Below are 24,868 nucleotides of genomic sequence, written 5' to 3' on the forward strand. Positions count from 1 at the left end.
AACCTTACCTGGGGGCAGCTAGCCCTCCAGCTTTTAAAATATATATGTTGGCTGATTTTGTTTGACAGTAATTATACATATTCATGGGGTACATAGTGAAGTTTTGATACGTGTCATGTAGAGTGACAAGCTCAGGGTGGTTAGCATCCATCATCAAACATTTATGTTTTTTTTTGCTGGGAACATCCAACATATGGATGTCCTGTTTGAAACTATGTAGTATATTATTGTTAACTGCAGTGACCCTACAGTGAAACTATGTAGTGTGTTATTGTCGCCCACTTGATCTCAGTCAAAAGGCCGAGAAGCAGTAGTGTGTTATTGTTCACTGCAGTCACCCTACAGTGGTCTAGGTGACCGCAGTGCTGGAACTGACTATCTGGCTGTAATTTTGTATCCTTTAGCAAACCTCTCCAGTCCCTACCTTCTCCCTACCCATCCCAGACTCTGGAACCCTCGGCTTCTTACTGGCAGGTCTGGGCTGACCTGGCTTCCCCGGCCCTGATCTCTGCTTCGACCATCATTGTGTGGTGCTTATGCAGTGCCGGAGAACGACAGGTGTACAGGACAGGTGCCCGAGGCCCAGTGGATCTCAGGACCCTCTTTAAATGTCCAGAGGAAGCTTTAAAAACTTTTAGGTTGATCGTAGATAAAGCAGAAGACACATGGGCATGGTGAATATCTAAAGCCATGGAAAGCAAGGCAGCAGGTGGGTACGGCCTGGAAATTGTATTAGTTTGCTAGGGCTGCCATAACACAGGGCCACAAACTGGGTGCCTTAAGGTAACCAAAATGTATTGTCTCACCGTTCCTGCAGGCTGGACGCCTGAGAGCAAGGTGTCGGCAGGGCTGGCTCCTGAGGGCTATGGGGAGCGTCTGTGCTGGCCTCTCTCAGCTGCTGGTGGCCTCTGGTGTCCTGTGGCTTGTCGATGACAGCCTTCTCCCTGTCTTCACATCATCTTCCCTCCGTATGTGTCTGTCACCGTATCCAGATCTCCAGTGTTTCCTAATAGGGCACCAGTTATATTGGATGAGAGCACACCCTCATAACCATAGCTTACTTGGTCTTCTGTAAAGATTCTATTTCAAATAAGTTCACACTGAGAGATCCTAGGGGTTAGGACTTCAATGTCTTTTCAGGGGACACAATTCAACCCATTACAGAAATTAAAGGCAATTCACAGAATAAAGTAGAATAGTCAATGCATGAAAAGATGGTCGACTGCACTGCTAACTGTGGAAATGCAAATTAAAACAAGAAGGAGAATGGCAGAAATCCACAGGCAACCAAGGCAGATGTCACTGAGGACACACTTAGCAGTGGTCAGCCATGGCCACCGGAGAGACAGCGAAGTGAATGGCTGCCTTTGGAAGGCTCTAGCCACATCTGTAGAAGTTGAAGGTGGTGTGCTCAACAGCAGCAGCATGACCTGCAGATACTGACCTGAGAGAATGTCAGAAGCCCTGGTCCCCAGCAACAGGAGGCATGTCTGAGGACTTAAATCACTATGGGGCCGCCTTCCTTCTTTTCTTTTTTTTAATTTGAGACAGTCTTGCTCTTTCACCCAGGCTGGAGTGCAATAGCTCAATCTCTGCTCACTACAACCTCCGCCTCCCAAATTCAAGCGATTCTTCTGACTCAGCCTCCCAGGTAGCTGGGATTACAGGTGCACACCACCACACCTGGCTAATTTTTATATTTTTACTAGAGAGGGGTTTCGCCATGTTGGTCAGGCTGGTCTCAAACTCCTGACCCCAGGTGATCCTTTTGGGAGCCTTGGGCTTCCAAAGTGCTGGGATTATAGGTATGAGCCAACACGCCTGGCTGGTGGGGCTGTTTTTCTAAGGAAAAACCAAAGAGTGCCCAGGCGCTGGTCTGTAGCGGAATGGGTATGTATGTACGCAGTGGTGTATTCGTGTGAGGAATACCATGGAGCAGGCAAATAACATGGATAAGCCCGGCTTCTGTGTCAGAACATGGGTAGAGCACCAAGACCACATGAGTGGCTGGCATGCTGGGATGTGATGCATGCTGTGGATTACCTCCAGACACATCCAGTGTGGCAAGAGGATGACAGCTAGCCAGGTAGCCAAATCTGCAGCAGAGGATGTCCCTGGGGATGAAGAGAGGGGAATGGGACTGAGGAGGGCCTGGAGGAGGAACCTCATGCGTCTGCATGTTCTGCTGCTTTCGTCCTGACTAGAGGAAAGAAAAGGCCTGAAGCAAATATGAGAGTGCATTTTCATTTGCTACTTCTGAGTGGCGGGTACACTGATCTTTGTATTTTCCTTCCTCCTGGAAAATGGAAAGGCTTTGGAGCCAGTCCAATATATACTGGAATCATTGTATGAGTTTTATAAACTTAGAAAGTTACTTAGCTTCTCTAAAGCTCAGTTTACTTATTTGTAAAATGGGGGTGATGATACTTATTTTGCAGTGGGGCAGTGAATTTAGTAAGATAAGGTCTAGCATATGATTGAGCATGTTACCTTCAATAAATGAGAGCTGCTGATGATAAGAAAGATCATCAACGTAAATCACTGACTTAAGAGATTCCCCAACTTTTTTTTTTTTGAGACAGGGTCTCACTCTGTCACCCAGGCTGGAGTACGGTGGTGCAGATCTTGGCTGACTGCAACCTCCACCCCCTGGGCTCAGGTGAGCCTTCACCTCAGCTTCCCGAGTAGCTGGGGCCACAGGTAACATGATACCACACCTGGATAATGTTTGTATTTTTAGTAGAGACAGGGTTTTGCCATGTTGCCCAGGCTGGTCTCAAACTCCTGGGCTAAAGCCATCTTCCGGTCTCGGCCTTCCAAAGTGCTGGGATTACAGGCGTGAGCCGCTGTGCCCGGCCAATACGCATCTCATGCTGGGACCGCAGGCCACCGCTGTCTCCAGATACGTGGAGCAAATGAGTTCTGTGTCGCCTGGTCCATGGAGTTGATTTCTGAAATATGAACCAGCAAAAAGAGGGACACTACCTCTGTGGGGAGTGTTTTGTTTTTATTTTCTGAGACAGGTCTCACCCTCTGCCCAGGCTGGAGTGCAGTGGCTCCATCATGGTTCACTCTGCCTTAACTTCCCAGCTCCAGCCGTCCTCCCGAGTATCTGGGATTACAGGTCCTGCCACGATGCCCAGCTCATTTTTGTATTTTTTATAGAGACTGATTTTGCCATGTTGCCCAGGCTGGTCTCGAACTCCTGGGCTCAAGAAATCCACCTGCCTTGGCCTCTCAAAGTGCTGGGATTACAGGTGTGAGTCATTGCACCTGGCCCCTTTGTGCGGAGTGAACGAGGGAAACATTATGTGGACGAATGGTTGCGGCAGTGATGTGATCAGCTGACTGGTGACATTCACACACAGGTTTGATTCCCTTGATATTCTGGTGGCTTTTTCTCAATTATTAAGCAGTCTTAAGTGATGGCAGTAGTTGGCTGACGCGTAAAGGCAGAGACAGTCTCTGCCCTGTGTCCCTGCTGGTGAGGATGGGCCTACTGTTGAAGCCAGCAGTCTCAAGGTCATCTCTGTCTTTGGGACAGTCCGAACGCTGGTGTTTCCTAGCTTTTTCCTGCCCACGACACACTTGTTGCCATTTGTACCTAGGAGGGTGTCTGCCTCAGCCGCCGCCACCTCTGCAAACATCATCTTCACCCAGGCCTTCCTTTGCAACCACCATCCCCACTTCCCAGCTAAAATTGGCACAGAAGAGTGACACGGCTTGACCAGGATGTCTTGGACACACACCCAAGTGCCTTATTGCCTTCTGGGAAGCAGTGAATTCTCCCCCTCACAAGAGGAGAGAAGCCACAGTGATGAGTTCATTCCTTTGCATGTGTTGTGGGGCACTTTGGATGACCTTGGGGACATTTAGAAGTGGGGAGCAGGCCGGGAGGACAGCAGAAGCTGGAGAAAGGAACTGAAGGGAGAAAATGTCTAACCACTGTTTATCCCCAAGATTTAAATGTTCCTTAAATGCTGCTTTTCAGAGAAAAGTCTTTTCCACCAGTCATTTTCTCCGAAATGTCCTTAACTCCCTTGTCATTTGCCACAAATACTGTTAACTGGACTCACACATGATATGTGTACCTTAATGATTCATTTATTTGGTGGACAGTGGTCACCCGTGCTGAGCTGAGACTAGGATGTGGGGGCTGCAGTGTCGGCCCCCCCAGGAGTGCACGGTTCAGCCAGGGGCTGGGGTCCCCTGGGAGCTGTGCGGCAGGAGTTTACTGATTGAGAAAGTAGCACGGCGGGACTGTCTGGGGACAGGCTTTGGCAGCAGGCATCTCCGAACTGCTGCTTTCCTGCGTCTCTGGAGTTGCCTGGGAAGCCGGGTAGAAATGGAGCTGGTGGGTCGGAAAGGCATCCTGGAAACTTGGGGCGGAGCTGGGAGGTGTTGGAGAGTCTCTGGGTGGCCTGGTGTGAGGACCCTGAGTGACTGATGCCACAGGGCTGATGTCTGTGGTAGGCAGCATGTGTAGGCAAAGCCTTCATCTTCTCCATCCTGGCCATCTCTCTGTAGAACTGGGATGGTACTGACCTGCCTTGTTCACATCAGAAACCCCAGGGGGTACCAGGTAAAGGTTGGGAGGAAGTTCTTGCCTTTTTTTTTTTGAGACGGAGTCTCACTCTGTCACCCAGGCTAGAGTGCAGTGGTGCCATCTCGGCTCACTGCAACTTCCGCCTCCCTGGTTCAAGCGATTCTCGTGCCTCAGCCTCCTGAGTAGCTAGGACTACAGGCACATGCCACCAAGCCCAGCTAATTTTTTTGTATGTTTAGTAGAGACAGGGTTTCACCATCTTGGCCAGGCTGGTCTTGAACTCCTAACCTTGTGATCCACCTGCCTAGGCCTCCCAAGTGCTGGGATGACAGGCCTGAGCCACCACGCCCAGCCAGGAGGAAGTTCTTTCTATATTATTCATTTAAAATGTTATTATTTTAAAAATTGTGGGAAATTAGCATAGCACACAGCTGACCACCTTAACCAGGTTTAAGTGCACTGTTCAGTGGCATTAAGTCTATTTTGGAGGAAGCTTTTTAAGATTAAAGATGTGCTAGCAACCTTATTTAAAGACAGGGTCTCGCTCTGTTACCTAGGCTAAAGTGCAGTGGCGTGATCATGGCTCACTGAAGCCTCTACTTCCTGGGCCCAAGCGATCCTCCCATCTCAGCCTCGAGGTAGCTGGGAACACAGGTGCATACCACCATGCCCAGCCAGCAACCTCATGATGATGTACCATGTTAGCGTCTGGCTGTCCTGTCAGTTCTCAGAGCTCAGATTCTCCTGTAACTGCTGTGGGGAGAGGGAGAGGAGGAAAGGGCTGGAGACGGTGCTATGTGCCGCCCCTGCCTCCCACCTCCCCAGTCCCTCTTCCTTTGAATCTCCACCTAGACTCTGGTGCTTGGGGGATGTCACCGCACAGCCTTCAGTCTTCTCCTGCCGAGTGAGGCCTGGCATGGGGACGGGTTGCTCTGCCACCTCAGGGTGTTGTTTTATGGGAGGCCTGGGCCAGAGGCTGGCCTGGGTCTTGCCTCTTTCACCGGGTGGGAGCCCCTGCCCTGCCATGGTGCCCAGGGGCCTTCGGGGACCCCAGAATATATCCTCAAAATGTCCTGTGCCCATACCTCCTTTTCAGCTAGAAGAACTCAGATCAGTGTAGCTCATGGTGGTTCATGGTGAATGCAGCTCAGGGCAGGCTCAGAGCGCCAGGTGATGGGGCTAAGTGGGCTGAGCAGCCCGGAGCATGTTTGTTGAAGGGTAGGAAACTCATGTTAATGAGTATCAAACAGATGAAGAACACTTTTCACATGATGGATTCTTTCCTTGCTACTGCTTAGAATCTGGTTAACTTTTCCGCAAACGCTGTAGACATTCTTGGCTTCTCAGCTTGGAGAGCAGGTGGCCTTCAGTCCTCAGAAAACCCTGTCCTGGATGATAGTGTTGGAGGCTTCTCTCTCCCTCCTTCCTCTTTCCATCTTTCTCTCCGAGGCAGCGGCAGTGGAAGTGCCCACCTAGGATGGGCGTGAGGCCCGGGGCAGGGCTGGGTGCCGTGCAGCCTCAGCAGCTCTGATGGGCCTGCTGCAGAGCCACTCAGAATCCTTTGGGTGCCGCGGTTGTGCTCTCCCAGGCACAGTCCTGACCAGGAGCGGAGGCGACCTTCATCTCCCGGGCAGGATGCATGCGGTTTTCTGCCATCCCCGAGAGCATGTGACGCCTGGGAAGCAGTGGCCTGGAGGTGATTCACCCGGGGGAGTGGGGCCTAGAAAACAATGTCTGTCTTGAAGCTCTGGGAACCAGGAAAATGAGCTGGAAATGTGAGTAATGTATAATTTTACTAAAATTAACCAGCCAGTTCTCTGGGCCTTGTCTCGCTGTGTTTTCAGCGTCTTTGTCTGACTGTGGTGCCCACTGCAGTGTGTCCCATGGACTGTCTTTCTGGTTAGTGTGCCTGGAAGTCCCCTTCTCCCCACTGCCTTGCGTAGGGTGGGCGCACAGCGGGGCCGTGGGAGCACAGATTTAGGTGCAGGCTGCCCCATCCTCACCTCTGCCCTGGCAGCTGGTGGCCCTGGCATCCCTCTCCTCTGTAATGTAGTCTCATAGTCATGCTTGGATTTCCTGAGGTGCAGCTGAGTCATCCATGTGACGGTGCTGTGCCCCAGGACGTAAGGTGCGAGGGGTGGGCAACGCCTTATGTACCACGACCTTGGTTTTGGCTGTGGACAGACACTGCCTGAGCTTCAGGCTGCTCCTCCTTACCACCCGGGGGTGTCTTCATCCTTGGACTTCTGCAGCCCTGTGCCAGCTCCCATGGCGGCGCCACCTCACCTGGAGCTGGGGAGCTGCAGCTCCTCCCGGGCCCTTCTGTCCCTGCTAGATTGTAGGCCCATGAGAAGGCAGGGCTGTGGCTTCCTTTCTGTAAACTCCACAGAAGAAGGATGCAGCTAGCACTGGTTGAATAAACAGAAGTCTAAATTGAGAGACAGACTGTGTCTGAGGCGCTCATGAATCCATGACCTGAGCCCCCAGGTCTGTGCTCTTCATGAGGTAGCCCAGGGAAGCATCAGCAGGGAAGACATTCACTCATGTTAAAAAAGAAATTGTATCTTTATCTGAATTTAGAAGGGAGCGGGATGCTGAACGTGAGTGTGTGTGGTGACACGGATGAACTGAGTGTTCAGGAACCAAAGCCCTGTTTAGGTAGAAGCCAGAGGATCTCAGGCTTGCTTGTCCGTTCAGTGGAAGGTTCTTCAGTGACGTCTGGGATCGTAACCCTTGAAGCATTCATTGCAGAAACCTGTGCTGTCTTCTGAATCGCCACAGACAGATGACATATGGACAGGCTGGTTTCAGTATAAACTTTATTATTATTATTTTTTTAATGTTTGGAAAATTGCCAGGGTGTGTGTGGCACAGGTGAAACCTACTGTCTAGACTCTGGCCAGAACGTTGTCTTCCGTGTTTGTCTTAATGGGCTGAACGTTTATTCCCTAATTGCTTTTAAGACATTTTGTGTCATCAGCCAGAGAATAAAAGAAAAAAAAAAAAAAAAACTGCGTAAAGGAATGCTGGGTCCTGTCCAGCTACGCACCCTATAATCAGTATACGTGGCTTAGGACTGCTGGGGTTCTCGTAGCACTCACTGATGGTTGCAGTGCGCGCCATGATTGTTTTCATTTGTGGTGCTGTTCATCCCTCATTTAGAGCCCTGTGGGTGGATCTTACTATGACCACATGGTTGCATGAGGACGCCGAGGCTCGGAATGCCTCAGGGGCACTAAGTGGCAAGCTGAGTGTGTGCCCCGTGCTAGAGATGGCACAGTGACATCATGACGTCACAGCCGAGGCTGCACTCAGGCCCTCTCGTGCTTCTGCTGAGCCCTTAACAGCTCACCAATTGGGCTGCAGAGTCCATCTGAAGGCTTGGACACACTTCCAGTTGAGTCCTCAGCCCTCCAGCTCTCCACCACTCTGCCCATCCACAGTTCCCCTCCATAATACCTGCCTTTCTTATCCCGTCACCCATGTGCAGTTTCTCTTCATTCACTCACTAAGTCACTCTGCACCGAAGGCAGCAAGGGTAATGAGATAGGTGGGACTCAGCTAGCACCCTCGGAGGCTCCTGCGTGTGGGGAGGGGCGGGTGCCTAGATGAAGAGACCATTGACGGTGGGTAATGGGTTCTATATTCAAGGTTTGCACGGGGCGCTTCGGGATTCAGAACACTGCAGCTGTGGTTGGTAGTGCAGGACCAGGGAGGAGGGAGGCTGGAGCAGCACCACATGTACACAGCCACAGAGGCATAGAGTGGCTGTGTCTTATTTGAGCAATGGCATATAGACGGTTGGAACTATGGAGCACAACATTTGGAGGTGTGGAGCCAGAAGTGAGGATGGGAAGGTGGCCAGGGCCAGAGGCCACCATAGCCAGTGCTGAGCTGCTAAAAACGTTTACTAAGGACTGGATGTGGTTGGATTTGCCTTATAAAGAGGCTGCTCTGGAATGGATATAAGCAAAGCAGAAAATCTGAATAAGGCTGGTAGTTGTCTCATTGTCAATATCCTGGTTGTGATATTGTACTGTATTTTACAAGACATCACTATCGGGGGAGTCAGGGTCAAGGGTGCATGGGATGGTCCATGTTGTTTCTTACAACTGCAAGTTAATCTACAATATCAGAAAGGTATGACTGTCACATGCGCGTGTGTGTGTGTGTGTGTGTGTGTGTGTGTGTGTGTGTGTGTGTGTGTGTGTGTGTGTGACATATTCAGCCAGTCCGGGAGCGGGGCTTCTTCACCAGGGCAAGCTCAGGCTTTTCTGCTGAAGACAGGTGACTGCCTGCAGACTCTGAAAATACTTTGTTCCTTAAAGAAAATTCACTGAATTTTACAAGACATCACTATCGGGGGAGTCAGGGTCAAGGGTGCATGGGATGGTCCATGTTGTTTCTTACAACTGCAAGTTAATCTACAATATCAGAAAGGTATGACTGTCACATGCGCGTGTGTGTGTGTGTGTGTGTGTGTGTGTGTGTGTGTGTGTGTGTGTGTGTGACATATTCAGCCAGTCCGGGAGCGGGGCTGTGGCTGTTCTTCACCAGGGCAAGCTCAGGCTTTTCTGCTGAAGACAGGTGACTGCCTGCAGACTCTGAAAATACTTTGTTCCTTAAAGAAAATTCACTGAAATCATGATTCACACATTTTTCTCGAAAAGACCAGCTTATTATGGAAAAAGATTACTCTGTCAGTGGAGGACGTGGTGGATTCAAGGGGCAAGACCCAAGGCAGAGGGAATTGTAGGACCCCTAAAATCTGTGGCATCAGAGCAGATGCTGCCACGGGTCGGCTAGCAGCCTGAGCTGGTTGTTCACCCGTCTGAGTCTTGGGGTTCTCATCTGGAAAGGGGGAGGTGGTGGCATTGCCTGCTTAGTGCTGTAAAGTGGGGAGGATGGACCAGGGCTGGCTGTGCCTTACTTGTGTGGGGGGGTCAGTGTCTAATAGACAAAACACATCACAACACCTTCAGACTAACACATCGGATGGAGGCAGTGCCTACTGTCTCACCTGGATTCCATGTGGCATCGCCTGAGTGCTCAGCACATGCCCGGGGCTAGTGATGGACCTTCTGGAAGCAGGTCACTCTTGCTGGTGGGTCCTGGACGGGAGAGCTGTGCACTGGCTCTCCCTGTTCTCCTGACCGGAGAGTAGTGTACCAGGAGCACCAGGGCAGATGCTGCCACGTGTTGGCGAGCAGCCTGAGCTGGTTATTCCACCAGTCTGACTTCTCGGAGTTCTCGTCTGGAAAGCAGGTGATGATGGCATTGCCTGCTTAGTGCTGTTGGGAAGATGGGTAAGCAGTACCACGGAGGCTTAGAACAGGGCCTGGCGTGTAGGGTGCAGCTGGTGACTGGATCGTCAGTGTCTCCGTCCTGTCTAAATGGCAGGTCCTTATCAAACCAGCTTGGCCTCCAGCTCTCCATGCTCCAAGGGAGTGGAGATTATTATAGAATTATAGAATTATTATAGAAGTGAACAGAGAGTTGGGGGCTCCATCTTCTGTGGAGCTGGCTTTGGGCTCCACTGGCAGCAGCACCCCCCGCACCCAAAGGCTTTGGTGTTGGGCTGACCGGGGCTGGCAGCTGGCTGTTCACTGTGCTCCCGGACCATGCAACCTGAGCTTCAGGGTAAAAAAACAAGTGACATGGAGGGCCTGGCACACAGACACTCTCCCTTTTGCCTTTCAGAAAATTGCCAGGGATTCTCCTCTGAGCGTTCATTCCTCTTTTTCAGGAACAAGACTGCCAATGGAGACTGCCGCAAAGACCCACGGGAGCGGAGCCGCAGCCCCATCGAGCGCGCCGTGGCTCCTACTGTGAGCCTGCACGGCAGCCACCTGTACACGTCCCTCCCCAGCCTTGGCCTGGAGCAGCCCCTCGCACTGACCAAGAACAGCCTGGACGCTGGCAGGCAGGCCGGCCTCTCACCCACACTGACCCCAGGGGAGCGGCAGCAGGTGGGCCTCTGTCCGGGAGGGTGGCTGGGGGAGTCCAGGGGCCTGGGGACTAAGCTGCATGGAGAGTCCCGAGCAGAGGACCCCGAGGGCAGTAGTGAGGGATGCCACCCTTAGCTTCTGTTATGCACTTAGGACAATGGACAGCAGAACAGGAGTCCTCCTCTTCTCCTTTTACTTCCTACCCAGACCTGCCCGGGCCTTTCTTAGCACTCACGGCCTCGGACAAGGTCAGTGTCACTGGGGCTTCATCTCTTTCCTTCCACAGTACAGGTGGTGCACGGAGGTGTTTTCACCGCAGTCTTCTGTGGCAGGCCTGTTTTTCTTAGGGTCAGTGTACTCATCCTCATGGGAGTCCTATGTTTCTCCATTAGAAGGTCACTCGGATGAAGGGAATTGTCAGGTTGCTTTCTTTGCCTTGAGCTGAGGTCCTGCACAGTTGATGCTAACAGGGTTGTGAGCCCATGCCGGTCAGAAGCCTATGATTGGCACATACGGATTTTTTTTCTATTAAAGGAACATAGGGAATTAAATGATGACTTAGTAAACACAGTTTGCTTGGTAGAAACCAATCTTTTTAAAATTGGGGTTCCTGGGGAAATGTATAGGAGGCGGCAGGCTCCGAACCCTGCCTGAGCTCTCTGAACCCCCTGGGCCTGCGACCTAATAGGTCCTTAGTCAGTAATCAGCATTTTCTTAAGGCTGACAGAGAGGATGGTGCTGGGCCCCAAGGGAGTGCCTGCAGCTCTGTGCATTCAGCTGTGAGGGCCTCTGTGTCCCTGCAGCACCCCCAGGGCTTCCCTCTGAGCAGGGATCTGTTACAACTGTGGGTGGGGAGGCCCTGGGAGTTGAGAGGTGGTTCTAGTGCTTGGGAATCCCAGTGAAGCTGAGAACAGTTGCCCATCCTGCCTTGGAGCCTGACATGGTAATCCTGCTTTTTCGATTCATTCATTTAACAAAATGGCATAGACCCTATTGTGTGCTGGGGGTACCAGAAGCCTGTCAAGCAAGATGCAGTCTTTGCTCCCAGCACATTCCGTTTTAGTCTTCAGGAGAGACCACTGATGTGTCTGATGGAACCTGGGGCCGAGTTACCACTGCTTTTCATTTCAGTGTTTTATCAGCCCTCTGTGGAGTGGAGCTCTGGGCAGCCAGAGGTGTGTGTAGACACTGTCACGGCCACAGGGAGCTCCCAGTCTAGCTGGGAAAATGGATGTGAGGAGAGAGGATTGTACTCCTGGGCAGCAGCAGGGGCCAGAGCAGAGGCGTGTGGGCAGTGGGACCCACAGGCCCGCTCACTGCACCTGGGGTGGGCAGTGGACATGCTTTCTGCTTTGTGAAGCTCAACAGGTATTGTAATGATGCCACAAGCCATGGCCTGGATCGTGCAGGTGGAACTTGGCTCTCCGGCCATTGCCACTGCTGTTGGGAAGTCTCTGAAGGACAGGGGTATGGAGGGGAGGATTCAGCTGTAATCTCAGAGCACCCATGTCCAGCCTCTGGGCCTTGGTGCCCCGTGCGCTGTCTCGGCCGCAGGGTCAGGGTGGCCCTCGGCGGGCTTAGTGTTTTCTTGGATGATTTATTTCCCTAGCTCTGGAAGCCTTTTGAGAATCTTGCCCTTGGTTTTCGGTCAACCGTTGCTTTGCAGAAGCTGAACTGCTGGACAGAGCAGCCTGGTTATCTTTACCCTGTCTCTCCTTCTCCTCAGCCTGGAATGGGCCTGGCTGCCCACAGCACATGTGGCAAGGGCCCCTCCTCATGCCTCAGGGCTCCTGAGCAGCTTTCCTAGGAGGGAGAACTTTGACTCCCCAGCTGTGTCCTTGCAGGATCCTGGCTTGGACTGAGGACAGAGCCAGAACCCCAGGCTGCCTGTTTTCCTGGGAAGGGCACAGTGGGCCCAACCAGAGCTGTCATTTTAGGCTGGGGTTGGTGGGGAAGAGGGGGTCAATCCTGCCCTCCTTGGCTGCTGTCAGTGCGTCATTCATGTTGTGACCATTCATGGGGCTCCTTCCTGCCGTAGCATGGTGGGGCCGGGGCCACACACTCCAACCCAAGCTGGGCTTAGGCGCCCTGCTGAGGACACCAAGCAGCTGCATTGCCTGCGCTGCAGCAGCTCCAAGACCCTTTGCCGGGAGTCTGTTGGGTGTCATTCTGCAGCTCAGAGCCAGAGAAGTGGCGGTGGGGAGAGGGCTTCCTGTGGTGACAGCAAAGCTCTGTGTCCACAGCAGGGCAAAACGCATGCTATAGCCCTGTGGGGTGCACATGGAAGCCTTCTTATGTGCAGTGGAAACTGTAACTCAGATCTCTGGGAACCGGGACAGGACAGCACTTTGGGAGGCCGAGGTGGGCAGATCACTTAAGGTCAGGAGTTCAAGACCAGCCTGACCAACATGGTGAAACCTCTTCTCTACTAAAAGTACAAAAATTAGCCAGGTGTTGTGGTAGGCACCTGTAATCCCAGCGACTCGGGAGGCTGACAGGAGAATCGATTGAACCTGGGAGGCAGAGGTTGCAGTAAGCCAAGATCGCCACCATTGCACTCTAGCCTGGGTAACAGAGTCAGACCCTGTCTCAAAAAAAAGCTTCACACAGCAAGCCTCGGGGGTTGCTTTCAGATAGGAAAGGTGGGACCTCTCTCCTGCAGGGTAGCCTCCGAGGACAGTGAAGGTGGGTGGGGCAGTGGGTGAAGGGGTTAGAACAGGGCTTATCCCGACCCTGCCACAAATCTGCAACATAACTTCCAGCAGGGTGTTTCTGGTCTTCATTTTCCCCATCTGGAAAATACTGGTGTAGGGGAGGGGGGTCTCAAGATGTCATAAACGCTCACCGTCTGGAGGCCTGGGGCCTGTTCTAGGTGGTCGAGTCCCAGCCTGCACTCAACCACAGAGGCAGGGGCAAGATGGCTGACCCCACGTGGGAAGGGGTGGCAGTGGAGCCACTCCCAGGAGAACTCATGGGCCACCCTGTGGCCTGGGTTGTGGGAGGAGAGGATGCCCAGGCACTGAGCATCTTCACATCTGCAGGTGACAGGCTAAGGAGATTTACCCAGTTCAGGTCAGCAGGTGCCCTGAAGGTACCCTGATACCAGTCAGCCAGCCTGCCCTGCTGGTCCCTTGCCAGAGAGGGGGCACAGTCTCTTTTGAAGTGGCCTTTCCTGCCTTGGGATAGACTGACGTAAAGGCTGGACAGTGAGCTCACTTCATCTTCCTTGATTCGCCCTCCCCCACTTGAAACGTCTCCCCAGTTCCCCACATTTGCATGGGTCAGGACATGCTTGCTGCAAAGAACAAGCCAGCTGAGCACAAAAGGAAGGGAGTTTTACTGGGAGGACCCTAGGGTGTCTTCCGGAGCCCAAGGTCATGGGTGCAGCTGGGCTCAGGAAGAGCCTGGCCATCCCACTGAGAGCTGGACAGGGGCAGGGCCCTCCTTCCTCCCGGCTCTGTTCGTGTCCAGGTCTTGGTGGGCATCCTGCTCTCTTGATGCTGCTTGCCCCGTGGTCAGCCCAGTGTGAAATCTGCTGAGGCCTCATCTCAGTCTCCAACCCCTTTTCCCACCCTGTCTGCTCAGCACCGTGAAGGCCCTCGCCTGAGGCACGGTCCACAGGCAGAGCGTGGACATTCAGCCCAGCTCCACCTGCACGGGTTCTCTGCACCGCCACCTGTGCACACCACAGAGGGCCTATGACCTCTGGGCAGCTCTGTCCTGATGCTAAAGTGTTGCGCTACTAAGAAACCCTGAATGTTTGGTTTGTCTGCTGCTGCTAAGCCGCATCTCTCCCCACCCTGGCTTGTGTAATTTTTTGTTAGACTTAAGCACAGACCCTTATGTTTAATCCCAGTTCATCTTTGTAGATCCACATTTTCATCCTAGAATCCATTTTCATCATTCCCATTAACTGCCATCTCAAGGAGAACTGGCATGCAAGCCTTTTGTGTCTTTATACCAGCTACTGCTCTGACTTTAATGGAAAGGGCTAGCTGGGGAGGACAAGGCCTGGCGTCCCTCTGGCTGACACTGCTGTCACCATTGGTCACTGTGGGGTGATTTCAACCAACTCCTCACTGGCCATCCTAGAACTTAGCCCACATATTCCTCTGCCTTGTCCTCAGCTGGTATCGGGAAATACCTTTCCTGGGGGAACCTGAGGAAGCTGTTTAGTTCACAAGTATTTTCTGCCCCAGATTCTGCACCAAGGCTGGGGGGCTAGACATACTACCTAGTGTGCATGGTCTTGTGGGAGCACCTGGACAGACTGATGCACTTGCTGAATTTTGGTGGATTGGGGGAGCAGGAGTGAAAGGAGGGAGTAGCCAGTGAAAGGCTTCACAGAGATCTGAACAGGGCCTGAAGGAAAAGGGGAGTTTGCCAGGCAGACAGCATGGGGGTGATGAGGAAGGAGAGTGCGGTCGTGCGCCGGGCAGATTGGGCTGGGCTGGGATGTGTGCCTTTCTACACTTAGGCGCATTTCCTCTGTTCCCTCTCTGTCCTGATTTGTCGGTCGTCACTGAAGCCAACTCAAGCTGGCTTTGGCTCAAACAAAATGCTTCCAATTAATTGCCGTGCATTGAAGTGTCCTGGATGGCTTCAGGCACACCCACGGCTCCGTGGACATGATGGGAAAGGCTCTGGGGACAGTAACGGGAGGAGCGAGGTCCCTCCTGCAACCCTCTGCCGTCCACAGGACGCCCAGTGTTTGTTGTCTCAAGGCAGATTTGAGAGAGGGGGACAGACCAAATCAACAGTTGAGCTTTTGTCCTTTGTACCCTCACTGATCCAAACAGCCAAAACCAAGGGCCACTACACACACCCTTGGAGCTGCGCTCCCTCTGTTGATTGGCTGTGTTTAGCAACGGGTCTCCAGTGTTGAGGCGGGAGGTAGCGGATGCAGTCAGGCAGGGCTCCAGGGGCGGTGCCCGGCACTGTGGTGGTCCTCACATGCTGACCCCCCCCCCCCCCCCCCCCCCCCCCCCCCCCCCCCCCCCCCCCCCCCCCCCCCCCCCCCCCCCCCCCCACAGAACCGGCCCTCCGTGATCACCTGCGCCTCAGCCGGCGCCCGCAACTGCAACCTCTCGCACTGCCCCGTTGTGCACAGTGGTTGTGCTGCGCCCGGCCCCGCCAGCTACCGGAGGCCACCGAGCGGTGAGTGTCCCAGGCTTCCTCACCAGTGGCAGCAGAGCCCTTCTGTTATGCTGTTGGCTGAAATCCTTTGTTCCTGAGCCCAGCTATTGCTGAGGTCGAAAGGAGCATTTTTTGAGCACATACAGTGTGTACCTAGCATTGCGCATGGCTTGGGTGGGAAGGGTGTGAGAAACATGCTGCCCCCTCCCCCACACTCCAGAATATCATGCTCTAGTTGCAGGGAGGGCAGCAGCTAATGTTATTTAAATGTAATGCTATGTTCTCTTTTTGAACTTAAACTCTGGCCTAGTGCAGATGGTATATAACCATTTTACAGAGAAGTGACCTGCCTAAGTGCCTGACTTAGGGGAGGTGGGCTGTTTGCAGAACCTACACTGACCATGGCAGCCAGTCCAGCTCTGGGCTGCCTGAGGGAGGGTGCTGCAGCCACCTGTGTCTGACTGCCTTCCTGCTTGCCTGCAGCCACCACCACCTGTGACCCCGTGGTGGAGGAGCATTTCCGCAGGAGCCTGGGCAAGAACTACAAGGAACCTGAGCCAGCACCCAACTCTGTGTCCATCACAGGCTCCGTGGATGACCACTTTGCCAAAGCTCTGGGTGACACGTGGCTCCAGATCAAAGCGGCCAAGGACGGAGCGTCCAGCAGCCCTGAGTCTGCCTCTCGAAGGGGCCAGCCCGCCAGCCCCTCTGCCCACATGGTCAGCCACAGTCACTCCCCCTCCGTGGTCTCCTGAAGGGAGCGCCTCCTCCAACACCACGTGGATGTGCATGGTTTGCCTGAGCTTTGAACAGTGCTTAAAAAAAAAGGGGGGGAGGGTGGGGGGAAGGGATGGTTTATTCGCAAAAACCATGTTGTTGGGATTTTTGTTGTTTTGTACTTGCTTGGTATCCGTATAGGGGGGCCCTCAAACATGACAGCAGGAACTACGTGTGGAACATCTGTCTAATGTAGCATCCTTACTTCCTGCCTCAGTTACCAAAGAAACCTCTGATGCAGGTCTGCTGCCCCGACGGGGCCAGGACTCCACAGCGCTTTCTCAGTCACAAGCCATGATGAATTGGTGACTCAGACGCTTTGTGCTTTTTCCTTTGCTTCTTGAGACCGGGGTGTGTGCAGCTCAGCTTCCACGGCGTGTTTGGTTCGGTCCGTGTGTGTGCGTGTGTATACTTGAAGAGAACTGTCGTGTCTGATTTGCACTATTGGAGGAGGACTAAAGTTGCCTGCCAACTTTGTGTGTGATGCCAGAACTCTGAGGGCAAACTGCTGAAAAACAAAGGGTTTAAGGATGACATTTCTGACCATTTGTGTTTGTTGTTACTGTTTTTTTTTTTTTTTTAAATCTAGACAATACAGCTTTGGAAGGGGAAGTCTCATACAGGTTATAGGTCTTTCTCTCTCTAGATTTCAGGTGCTTGCAACTGGACTGCAGACTCTACCAATCACGGGCATTTTACTTTCTCTGAACACTGCAGTTTGTTAGACTAGAGCTGAGGTTGGAGGATTCCATAGTGCTTTAAACGTGATGCATGTTTTAATGGAGAAAAAATAGCTGGTTTCTATTAATTATATAGGCAGTAAACAAAAACTTAATACTATCTTCTTGTCAGAATTAGTTTATTTTTGTCAGTTACAGTCCTAGATATACTTACTGCTGGTACAGTTGTACTCTAAGATTTGTATTTGATATTCACTTTACTCACAAGTAGTGCGGGAGGCCAGCTCCTGGCCGGCCCTCGCGATGAGCAGTGGTCAGCTGCGGTGTGGGATGCTGGAGTTGTGCTGCAGACTGACATCATTTATTTTTGCATCCCTGTCTGCTTTGTTATAAGCTCCCAGGGGAGGTGGGGTTTGTGTCTTCCAAATTCCCTACATGCAGAAACTGCTCCCTTTGGACTCTTGGCTGAACAGCAGATTACTGACAATCTGTGATAATAGTGTTTCTTATGCTTCCTCGTACGCTGGGGCCAAGGTAGTATACATTCCTCTGACTTTATACCGTTATTACTGCATTTATTATTCGCTATATTAATAGTTACTAACTAGAAATTAGATGAATCAAGCATGACAGACACAGTTGTGGAAGTCACAGCTGCTGCTCTTTTTGGTCAATGAGCGTTTCTATCCCCTCCACCAGGGTGTGCTATGTCCCACCTGGCCCACCAGAAGCTCACGCAGCCGCCACCTGACCAGGTGACACAGGCGTGGTCACCTCCCCTGCAAGGCTTTATGGCCTCATGTACACAGCAGGAGCCCTGGTTTTACAGTTCCACTGTTGGATTTGGGAACCGGGCACTGGCTGAAAAGGTCAGAGGGTGGCTCTTGCTATAGGCACAGGGTGCTGCCGGCCTTTGGAAAGCGGAGGAAAAGCCCTTCTCCTCGCCCCGCACACATTTCACTCCCACTCTACTGGGCTTCCAAGCTTGGCTTTGGCATTCAGGCCCCTATATTTTCTGTAGGAAAAATCGTTGAGAACACTTTTTTTATATAGGTAATTTTAAGACCATCATTACGCTGTGCGTAAAGAATGTACAGAGAAATTTGTAGGTATTTTTTGAAGAACATTAATTTGTTAATGATATGTAGCTATTTAATTTTTCCCTTTCCTATTGTAATCATTCATATTTTTTTGTTTGGAAAAAAAAGTTGATCTTTTTTTTGTCGTAGATTCGTCTGTAAAAGTGCAGGAACACAGTTATTCTATGAGAACACTGCATCTGCATTACTAGCCACTAGTTTGTTATTGCTACAGGCTACTGAGTGTCGTGACAGGAAAACATCCCACTGCTGACCGGCTCGGTGGAGGACACTCCTGGGACAGGTCTCTTTGTCAGTGAACAAGAGCGTCACTCGGGGGGGGGGGGGTCAGCGGTGCTGGCGGCTGGGTCCCTGGCGCACTGACCTATCTGGGATAGGCGGTACCCTGGAGGGGCCTCGGGCAGAGGGGGCAGCAGAAAACCAAACATTTCACTGAGAAAGAGCCCCTCCCTGCTCTAAGAAGGGGCTCCGTGAAGTTCTTCCAGAGCCGCGCCGTCTACCGTGCGCTCTGACCTTCTCTCCATGTGTGTAAATCTGTAATATACCATTCTCTGTGGCCTGTTTTTCCTGGAAGAAGAAAAAAAAAAGGTTTGGCAGGCCATCTTTTTTTGTACTTAAAAGTAGCCTTAAGAACAATAATAAAGTGCTCTTAAACTACATAGTGTACGTGTGGCTCTTCAACCCTGGAGTTTCAGCACTGGGCTGGGGGGGTGGACTCGGGCCCTGCACCTGTCCGGCTGTGTCCCCACGAAGCTCCCATGAGCTGAGTGACAGCCACTGGACCTTGGACTGGCTACTTCGGGAGAAGCCCTTATTTGAAATCTACTATACCAAATCCCACTATTTTAAGGGTCAGCCCAGACTCAATTTTGACTTTGGTTCTGGGCCTAAGATGAATGAAAGCTGAAAAAATAAAATAGCAGGAAGGGAGCCTCTGGCTCCTACACTGCTCCAGGGACGATGCCTTCTACATCATCTTAGAAGGGAGGGGTCTGCGGTCCCAGTACAACAGGGATGGGGCAGGGTGGGCAGAGGCACCTAGGCCTCCTCTGGATTTCCATACCCTGCTCTCTGGGCCTCACAGCTGCACACACCCAGAATAACGAGGAAAATATTATGGTAGAGCCATCTGACCCCTCCTCAGCTGGGGCAGGAAGGGAGCCCTGGCTCAGCCTTCTGGGCCTGTCATGCTCACAGGGGCAGGGATGGGAAGAGCTTCATCCAGGATCTATTCCTGGGCTCTTCCCCCAGCTCAAGGCAGCAGCAGAAACTCCTCTGCCTCAGGCAGGCAGGCACAGATTATATGCCCATAGCTGAGGACAGGCCGGGAGGCAGGAAAGCCTTGTCTGGGCGGCTCACTCCATCCGTGGTGGAGATCTGGGGTCACTGGGACGAGTGTGGCCCTTTAGTCCCGCACCCTGCTCAGCTCTCCTTCCCTTTCCCCTCCCCCAGGGCCAGGCTGCAGTGCAGTCACAGGGTCCCACCCTACCCATGCCCAGGGCCCCCACAGGAGGAGCCTGCAGTGGGGTTTGTGGCGCATGGGCAGAGCAGGTTGCTTACTTCCCCATTTGGTCTGTGTTGGGCCACCCCCTGGGGACCGAGGGATAAGGATCCTGGGGGCTTGGCTATCAAACACTGACAAGAAAAGAAAACTGCACGGAGGGACCAAGTCCCAGGTCAACAGCAAGGCCAAAGCCAAGGTTATTATTTAGCTCTGAACTGGCTGCATCGTGAATCCCAAGCAATGCTGAACACTGGCTGTTCCTGGGCAGTGGAGGGGGTCCCAGTCCTCAGGGTATGGAAAGGAGGAGACCGGAGAGATTGGAGGGGCCCAGGGCTCAGAATCACCAGGCCCAGGGTCAGCAGTCCTGCTCCGGTGACAGATGCTCCTCAGCAGGCCGCCGGGAGATGTCAGTCGCACACACAGGGCCGGCTCAGAAAGTCTCATCGTCGCTCATGTCCCAGATCTGCGTGAAGAAGGGGAGAGGCTCAGCTGAGCTGTCCCACCGCCCCATGGTGCACACTGATGCTTCAGAACCACAGCGGTCAGGGCAGCTACCATGTGCAGAACACTCCCTTGTGTCTGAGGGACTGTCACCCCATTTCTCTACAAGGAAACCAAATCTCAGAGAAGTTACTTCATTTGACCAAGGCCTCACTAGTGTGTAAACCACCTGGCAGAACCAACAGCGGAGGCTGGGGCAGGCTGGGATTTGCAGTGGCAATGTGCCTCTGCTCACCTCCTGCATGCACTTGGCAGCCCGTCCCTGACCCTGCCAGCCCCTGCTCACCCTGGCTTCTGCAGCACTCACCCCACCCCAAGCCAGCTTGTTCTCCTTGCAGTCCACCTGCCCTCTGGAAGGCAAACTCCCTGCAGGCAGGGATTTCTGGTGGGGGAACGTGCTGCCTTGGGAGGCTGCACCCTGGGCACCTGCTCTGCTTTCCCTCTAACTGTAGACCAGTTGCCCACACTGCCGACTCACGCTAGAGAGCTGGCTGATGCTCAAGAGTAAGCCCTCCCCACCAGCCAGGGTGGAGGTGGCCTGGAGCAGGGCAGTGGAGATAGCCAGAGCCTGCCATGGTCCCTCAACATTTGTCCTCTGAGCCTCGCTGTGAACCTGGGGAGCGGAAGGCCCCATTATGGCTGTGAGGAGAACTGAGGAACGCCCAGCAAGACCCCACCTCCATGGGCCCAGGCCCATTCACTCCCTGCAGTCCCTGGTGTGAACCCCCAAGGAGAGAGCCCAAGGCCAGCATAGCAGGTCCGAGGGCTCCTGGTACCCTGGGCTCCCTGGAGGGCCAGTCCCTGAACCTACGCCTTCAGACTTTCAAAATTCCTAGAATTGGTTGCAAAAGGCCACCTCAGTGCTAGCAGAGCTGAGAGAAGGAACAGTGTGTTTACACGAGGCTGGCCTGGGGAGACGGAGGCCTGGCCAAGGTAAATATCAACACCAGCTTGGCTTTCAAAGTCAAGGACGTGGAAAATAAATAGACGGAAATTTCCTCTCTTCTGAGGACCCAGCTCCCAGGCTGAGGGGCGGTGGGCAACCCTCTCACAGCCCCCGTCTCCCCTGAGGCCCAACTAAGCTCTTGGGAGGGGACTGTCAAGTCAGTCCAGATGCCCGCACAGCCAGGCTGTGGAAGGGCTGGTCTGGGGTCCAGCAGCCAAGTGTCCCTTTCTCTGGGTCAGGTCCCCACAGAGCTCATCCTCAGTGCGGCTGAAAACTCCCCTAGGGTGGGACTGAGCAGTGCAGGGCGGGGTGGCTGCATTTCTAACAGGTTATATTTAGGGTCAGCACCCTGATTTCTGGGTTCTGATGGTCTAAGTGGAAGAAACTGAGCCCCTGGAGGGTTTTTGCTAGCACAATCCATCCATTCTTCCACTCCCCCACTCCATGAACACACATTCATGGAGACTACTCTGTGCCATGTGCTATGTAGACCTGCTGTGAATACTCTCTTACTCCTCACATCTACCTGTGAGGTGCAGATGGAAACAAGCCCAGAGAGCTAAGGCAATTGGCCTGAGATCACACAGCAAGCAAGCTTCAGTGCTGGGAACAGGGCATGTGGAAAAGCGCTGGGTGGGCTACCTCAAGGAGGGGGCTGAGGTGGGGGATAATGGGACAAGATGGAGAATGAAAAGGGTGAGCCTTGTGGGCCGTGTCCTTGGGACCTCCAGCAGCCTCCTGGGGGGCTGCCAGCCTGAGCAGGGCAGTGTCAGTGCCAAACAGCAGCAGTACCCTCTGCAAATGGGTGGATGGGGTTGTTCATAAAAGGACTCGGGCCTGGGCGGGGGCTGGGCTTTTTAAGAAAGTAGGAACTTTCGGCCGGGCACGGTGGCTCAAGCCTGTTTGTAATCCCAGCACTGTGGGAGGCCGAGGCGGGTGGATCACGAGGCCAAGAGATCGAGACCATCCTGGTCAACATGGTGAAACCCCGTCTCTACTAAAAATACAAAAAATTAGCTGGGCATGGTGGTGTGTGCCTGTAATCCCAGCTACTCGGGAGGCTGAGGCAGGAGAATTGCCTGAACCCAGGAGGCGGAGGTTTGCGGTGAGCCGAGATCGCGCCATTGCACTCCAGCCTGGGTAACAAGAGCGAAACTCCGTCTCAAAAAAAAAAAAAAAAAGAAAAGAAAAGAAAAGAAAGTAGGAACTTTCAGGAGGCTTTATCCATTTTACCAGATTTTTAAGAGGCATAGGTGCTCGGCCACACTCGGACTGGGTGGCCTGGGACTGGCCCTGGAGGGTGCCTGGCTGACCCCTGGCTCCTGGATAGACTGAGGCACTGGAGGGGCTATTGCTGCTGGCAGTGCCCGAGCTGTGCGGGGGATCCTGTGAGACACCCAGAGGGCTTATTGTGACACAGTTCTACAGAGCGGGGAGCCGGGCAATGGATTTTACATAACCACTCGGGGATTTTCCAGAGTGAATCCTTCAGGCAGAGACGGGCTCTCCGCTGGCCTTGTCCCATTGGCTGGGCTCAGAGGGCAGCAGCTGTCTGCATTTGAAACCTCAGGAAACAACCTAGAACAAGGACTCCTGGGGATAGGGACAGGGACTGGAGTGGGACTGGATCTGCAGGCGCCCTACTGTGTCCTCACCAGAGCTGAGTCCTTGGCAGGCCACCTGGTGTGGGGAAGAGGAACAGTGAATGTCCTCTAAATGAATGAAAATTATAGTAAACTGGCAGATTAAAAAAAAACGTTAATATTCAGTGCTGACAAGGATATGGCTAAACACTGCCACAAGAAGAGTATGAATCGGTACTGTATTTACAAGATTTGGCAATACGTAATATAAACCTGTAAAAGCATTCAAACCTAAGGAAAAGACAAATGATCTTTTTGTAGGTAATATCCAAGTACACCTGGAAACCCCAATAAAATAAATGCTAAGATGAATACAAATGAAAAAGTATTGGGGTAAAAGCAAGATATAAAATTGACAACAACCAATTAAAACCAATAAGCAATTATAACCACATGCAGTACAAACAATATTTAGTTCAAAACAGAATGAAAGAGGCTGGGTGTGGTGGCTCATGCCTGTAATCCCAGCACTTTGGGAGGCTGAGGTGGGTGGATCACGTGAGCTCAGGAGTTCAAGACCAGCCTAGCCAACATAACAAAACCTCATCTCTATGAAAAATACAAAAATACAAAAAAACCCCACCACATTTCTACTAAAAATAGTTAGCTGGGTGTGGTGGTGGGCACCCGTAATCCCAGCTACTCAGGAGGCTGAGGAAGGAGAATGGCTGGAACCCAGGAGGTGGAGGTTGCAGTGAGCTGAGATCGTGCCACTACACTCCACCCTGGGTGACAGAGTGAGACTGTCTCAAAAAAACAAACAAACAAAATTGAAAGAGAAGAACCCATTATGCTGGCCAGACACAGTGGCTCAGCCTGTAACCCCAACACTTTAGGAGGTTGAGGGGAGTGGATTGTTTGAGGCCCGAAGTTTAAGACCAGCCTGGCCAATACAGCAAGACCCTGTCTCTATAAAAATAAAAAAATATATATTATAAAAGCAATGAAAAAGATAAACACATGGGACTAAACCTAACATCAGATGTACAGAATCCATATGAAACAGCTGCAACAGTCCTAGAAGAATCTCACCTGGGAAAGACGTAAACTGGAGTAGATACAGCCACACCCGTTGTTTTTGGCATTCGTAAAGATGTCAGTTTTCTCAAAGTGAATACATTAACAAAGTCTCAATTTTTAAAAATAAGCAAATGTTTTCTGGAGCCAGCTGAGCTGGTTCTAGGCTATGTGGAAAAGCAGGAAGCAGAGACACCCAGGAAACCCTCTGAACAAAAGAGCGGCAAGAAGCCCCCACCGTGGGCAGGAGGAGACGCCATGAAGCCCCCTAGAAAGTGAGTGCGTGAGCATGGGAACACTCGGATGGCCAGCAGGACACAGTGAGCGTAGAAACGAGAGAAGACTGTGTCCAAGAACATGTGGAAATACAAGATTTTAATGATGCAGGCCTGCGGAGTGCCATCTCAGCTCATTAGGAAAAGATAGACTTTTTCAATAAATGATATGAAAAGAAGTAGAGAGTCACTTGGAAGAAGAGAAAATTGATTCCATGCCTCACCCCACACATTAGAATCAACTCCAAATGGGATGAAGATTAAAATGTTAGAGAAAATAAAACCATAGAATACCAGATACAAACACGGGTGGGCTCATTATAGCCTGAGAGTAGAGAAGGCCTATGATCCCAAATCCATAAACAACAAAAAAATGGAAACAATGGATCTGCAAAAACTCATGCATGCAACGTGCATGGAAAAACACAGTCAAAAAGACACACAGCAACCTGGGAGAAAACGTCACAGCATACCACGAAGGGCTCATCTCAGTAACAGACAGCTCTTAGAGACCAAGAAGAGAGGCCAGGCACGCCTGTCATCTCAGCACTGTGGGTGGCTGAGGCGGGAGCATCACTTGAGCCCCGGAGTTCGAGACTAGCCTGGGAAACATAAGGAGACCCTTTCTCTACGATTTTTTTAGAATTACCCAGGTGTGGCGGCATGTGTCTGTAGTCCCAGCAACTCAGGAGATGGGAAGATGATGTGAGCTCGGGAGGCAGAGGCTGCAGTGAGCCGTGATTGCACCACTGCACTCCAGCCTAGACAACAGACAGTGAGACTGTCCAAAAAAAA

The 24,868-nt window shown here is 52.3% G+C and overlaps 2 protein-coding genes across 10 annotated transcripts in view; one reads left to right on the forward strand and one right to left on the reverse strand.

The window, feature by feature from the left end:
• VGLL4 (vestigial like family member 4) overlaps positions 1-18,846 on the forward strand; it is a 166,658-nt gene extending 147,812 nt beyond the window's left edge. For all 5 annotated transcript variants that reach the window (XM_017501468.2, XM_017501469.2, XM_017501467.2 and 2 more), the window contains 3 exons: positions 10,293-10,515; positions 15,528-15,651; positions 16,114-18,846. In XM_017501468.2, coding sequence (XP_017356957.1) covers positions 10,293-10,515; positions 15,528-15,651; positions 16,114-16,385 — 619 coding nt within the window. In that variant the 3' untranslated portion in view covers positions 16,386-18,846. The remainder of the gene's footprint in view (positions 1-10,292; positions 10,516-15,527; positions 15,652-16,113) is intronic.
• Positions 10,443-24,868, reverse strand: part of ATG7 (autophagy related 7) — a 272,173-nt gene continuing 257,747 nt past the window's right edge. For 2 of the 5 annotated variants that reach the window (XM_037728835.1, XM_037728836.1), the window contains one exon: positions 10,453-11,019. In XM_037728835.1, the coding sequence (XP_037584763.1) occupies positions 10,984-11,019 (36 nt within the window). In that variant the 3' untranslated portion in view covers positions 10,453-10,983. Of the gene's footprint in view, positions 11,020-17,000; positions 20,155-24,868 lie in introns of those variants that run through there. The other 3 variants (XM_037728839.1, XM_037728838.1, XM_037728837.1) reach the window with 3 other exon arrangements.

This window comes from Cebus imitator, unplaced genomic scaffold (assembly GCF_001604975.1).
Source record: "Cebus imitator isolate Cc_AM_T3 unplaced genomic scaffold, Cebus_imitator-1.0 Scaffold281, whole genome shotgun sequence".
Taxonomy (NCBI): Eukaryota; Metazoa; Chordata; class Mammalia; order Primates; family Cebidae; genus Cebus; species Cebus imitator.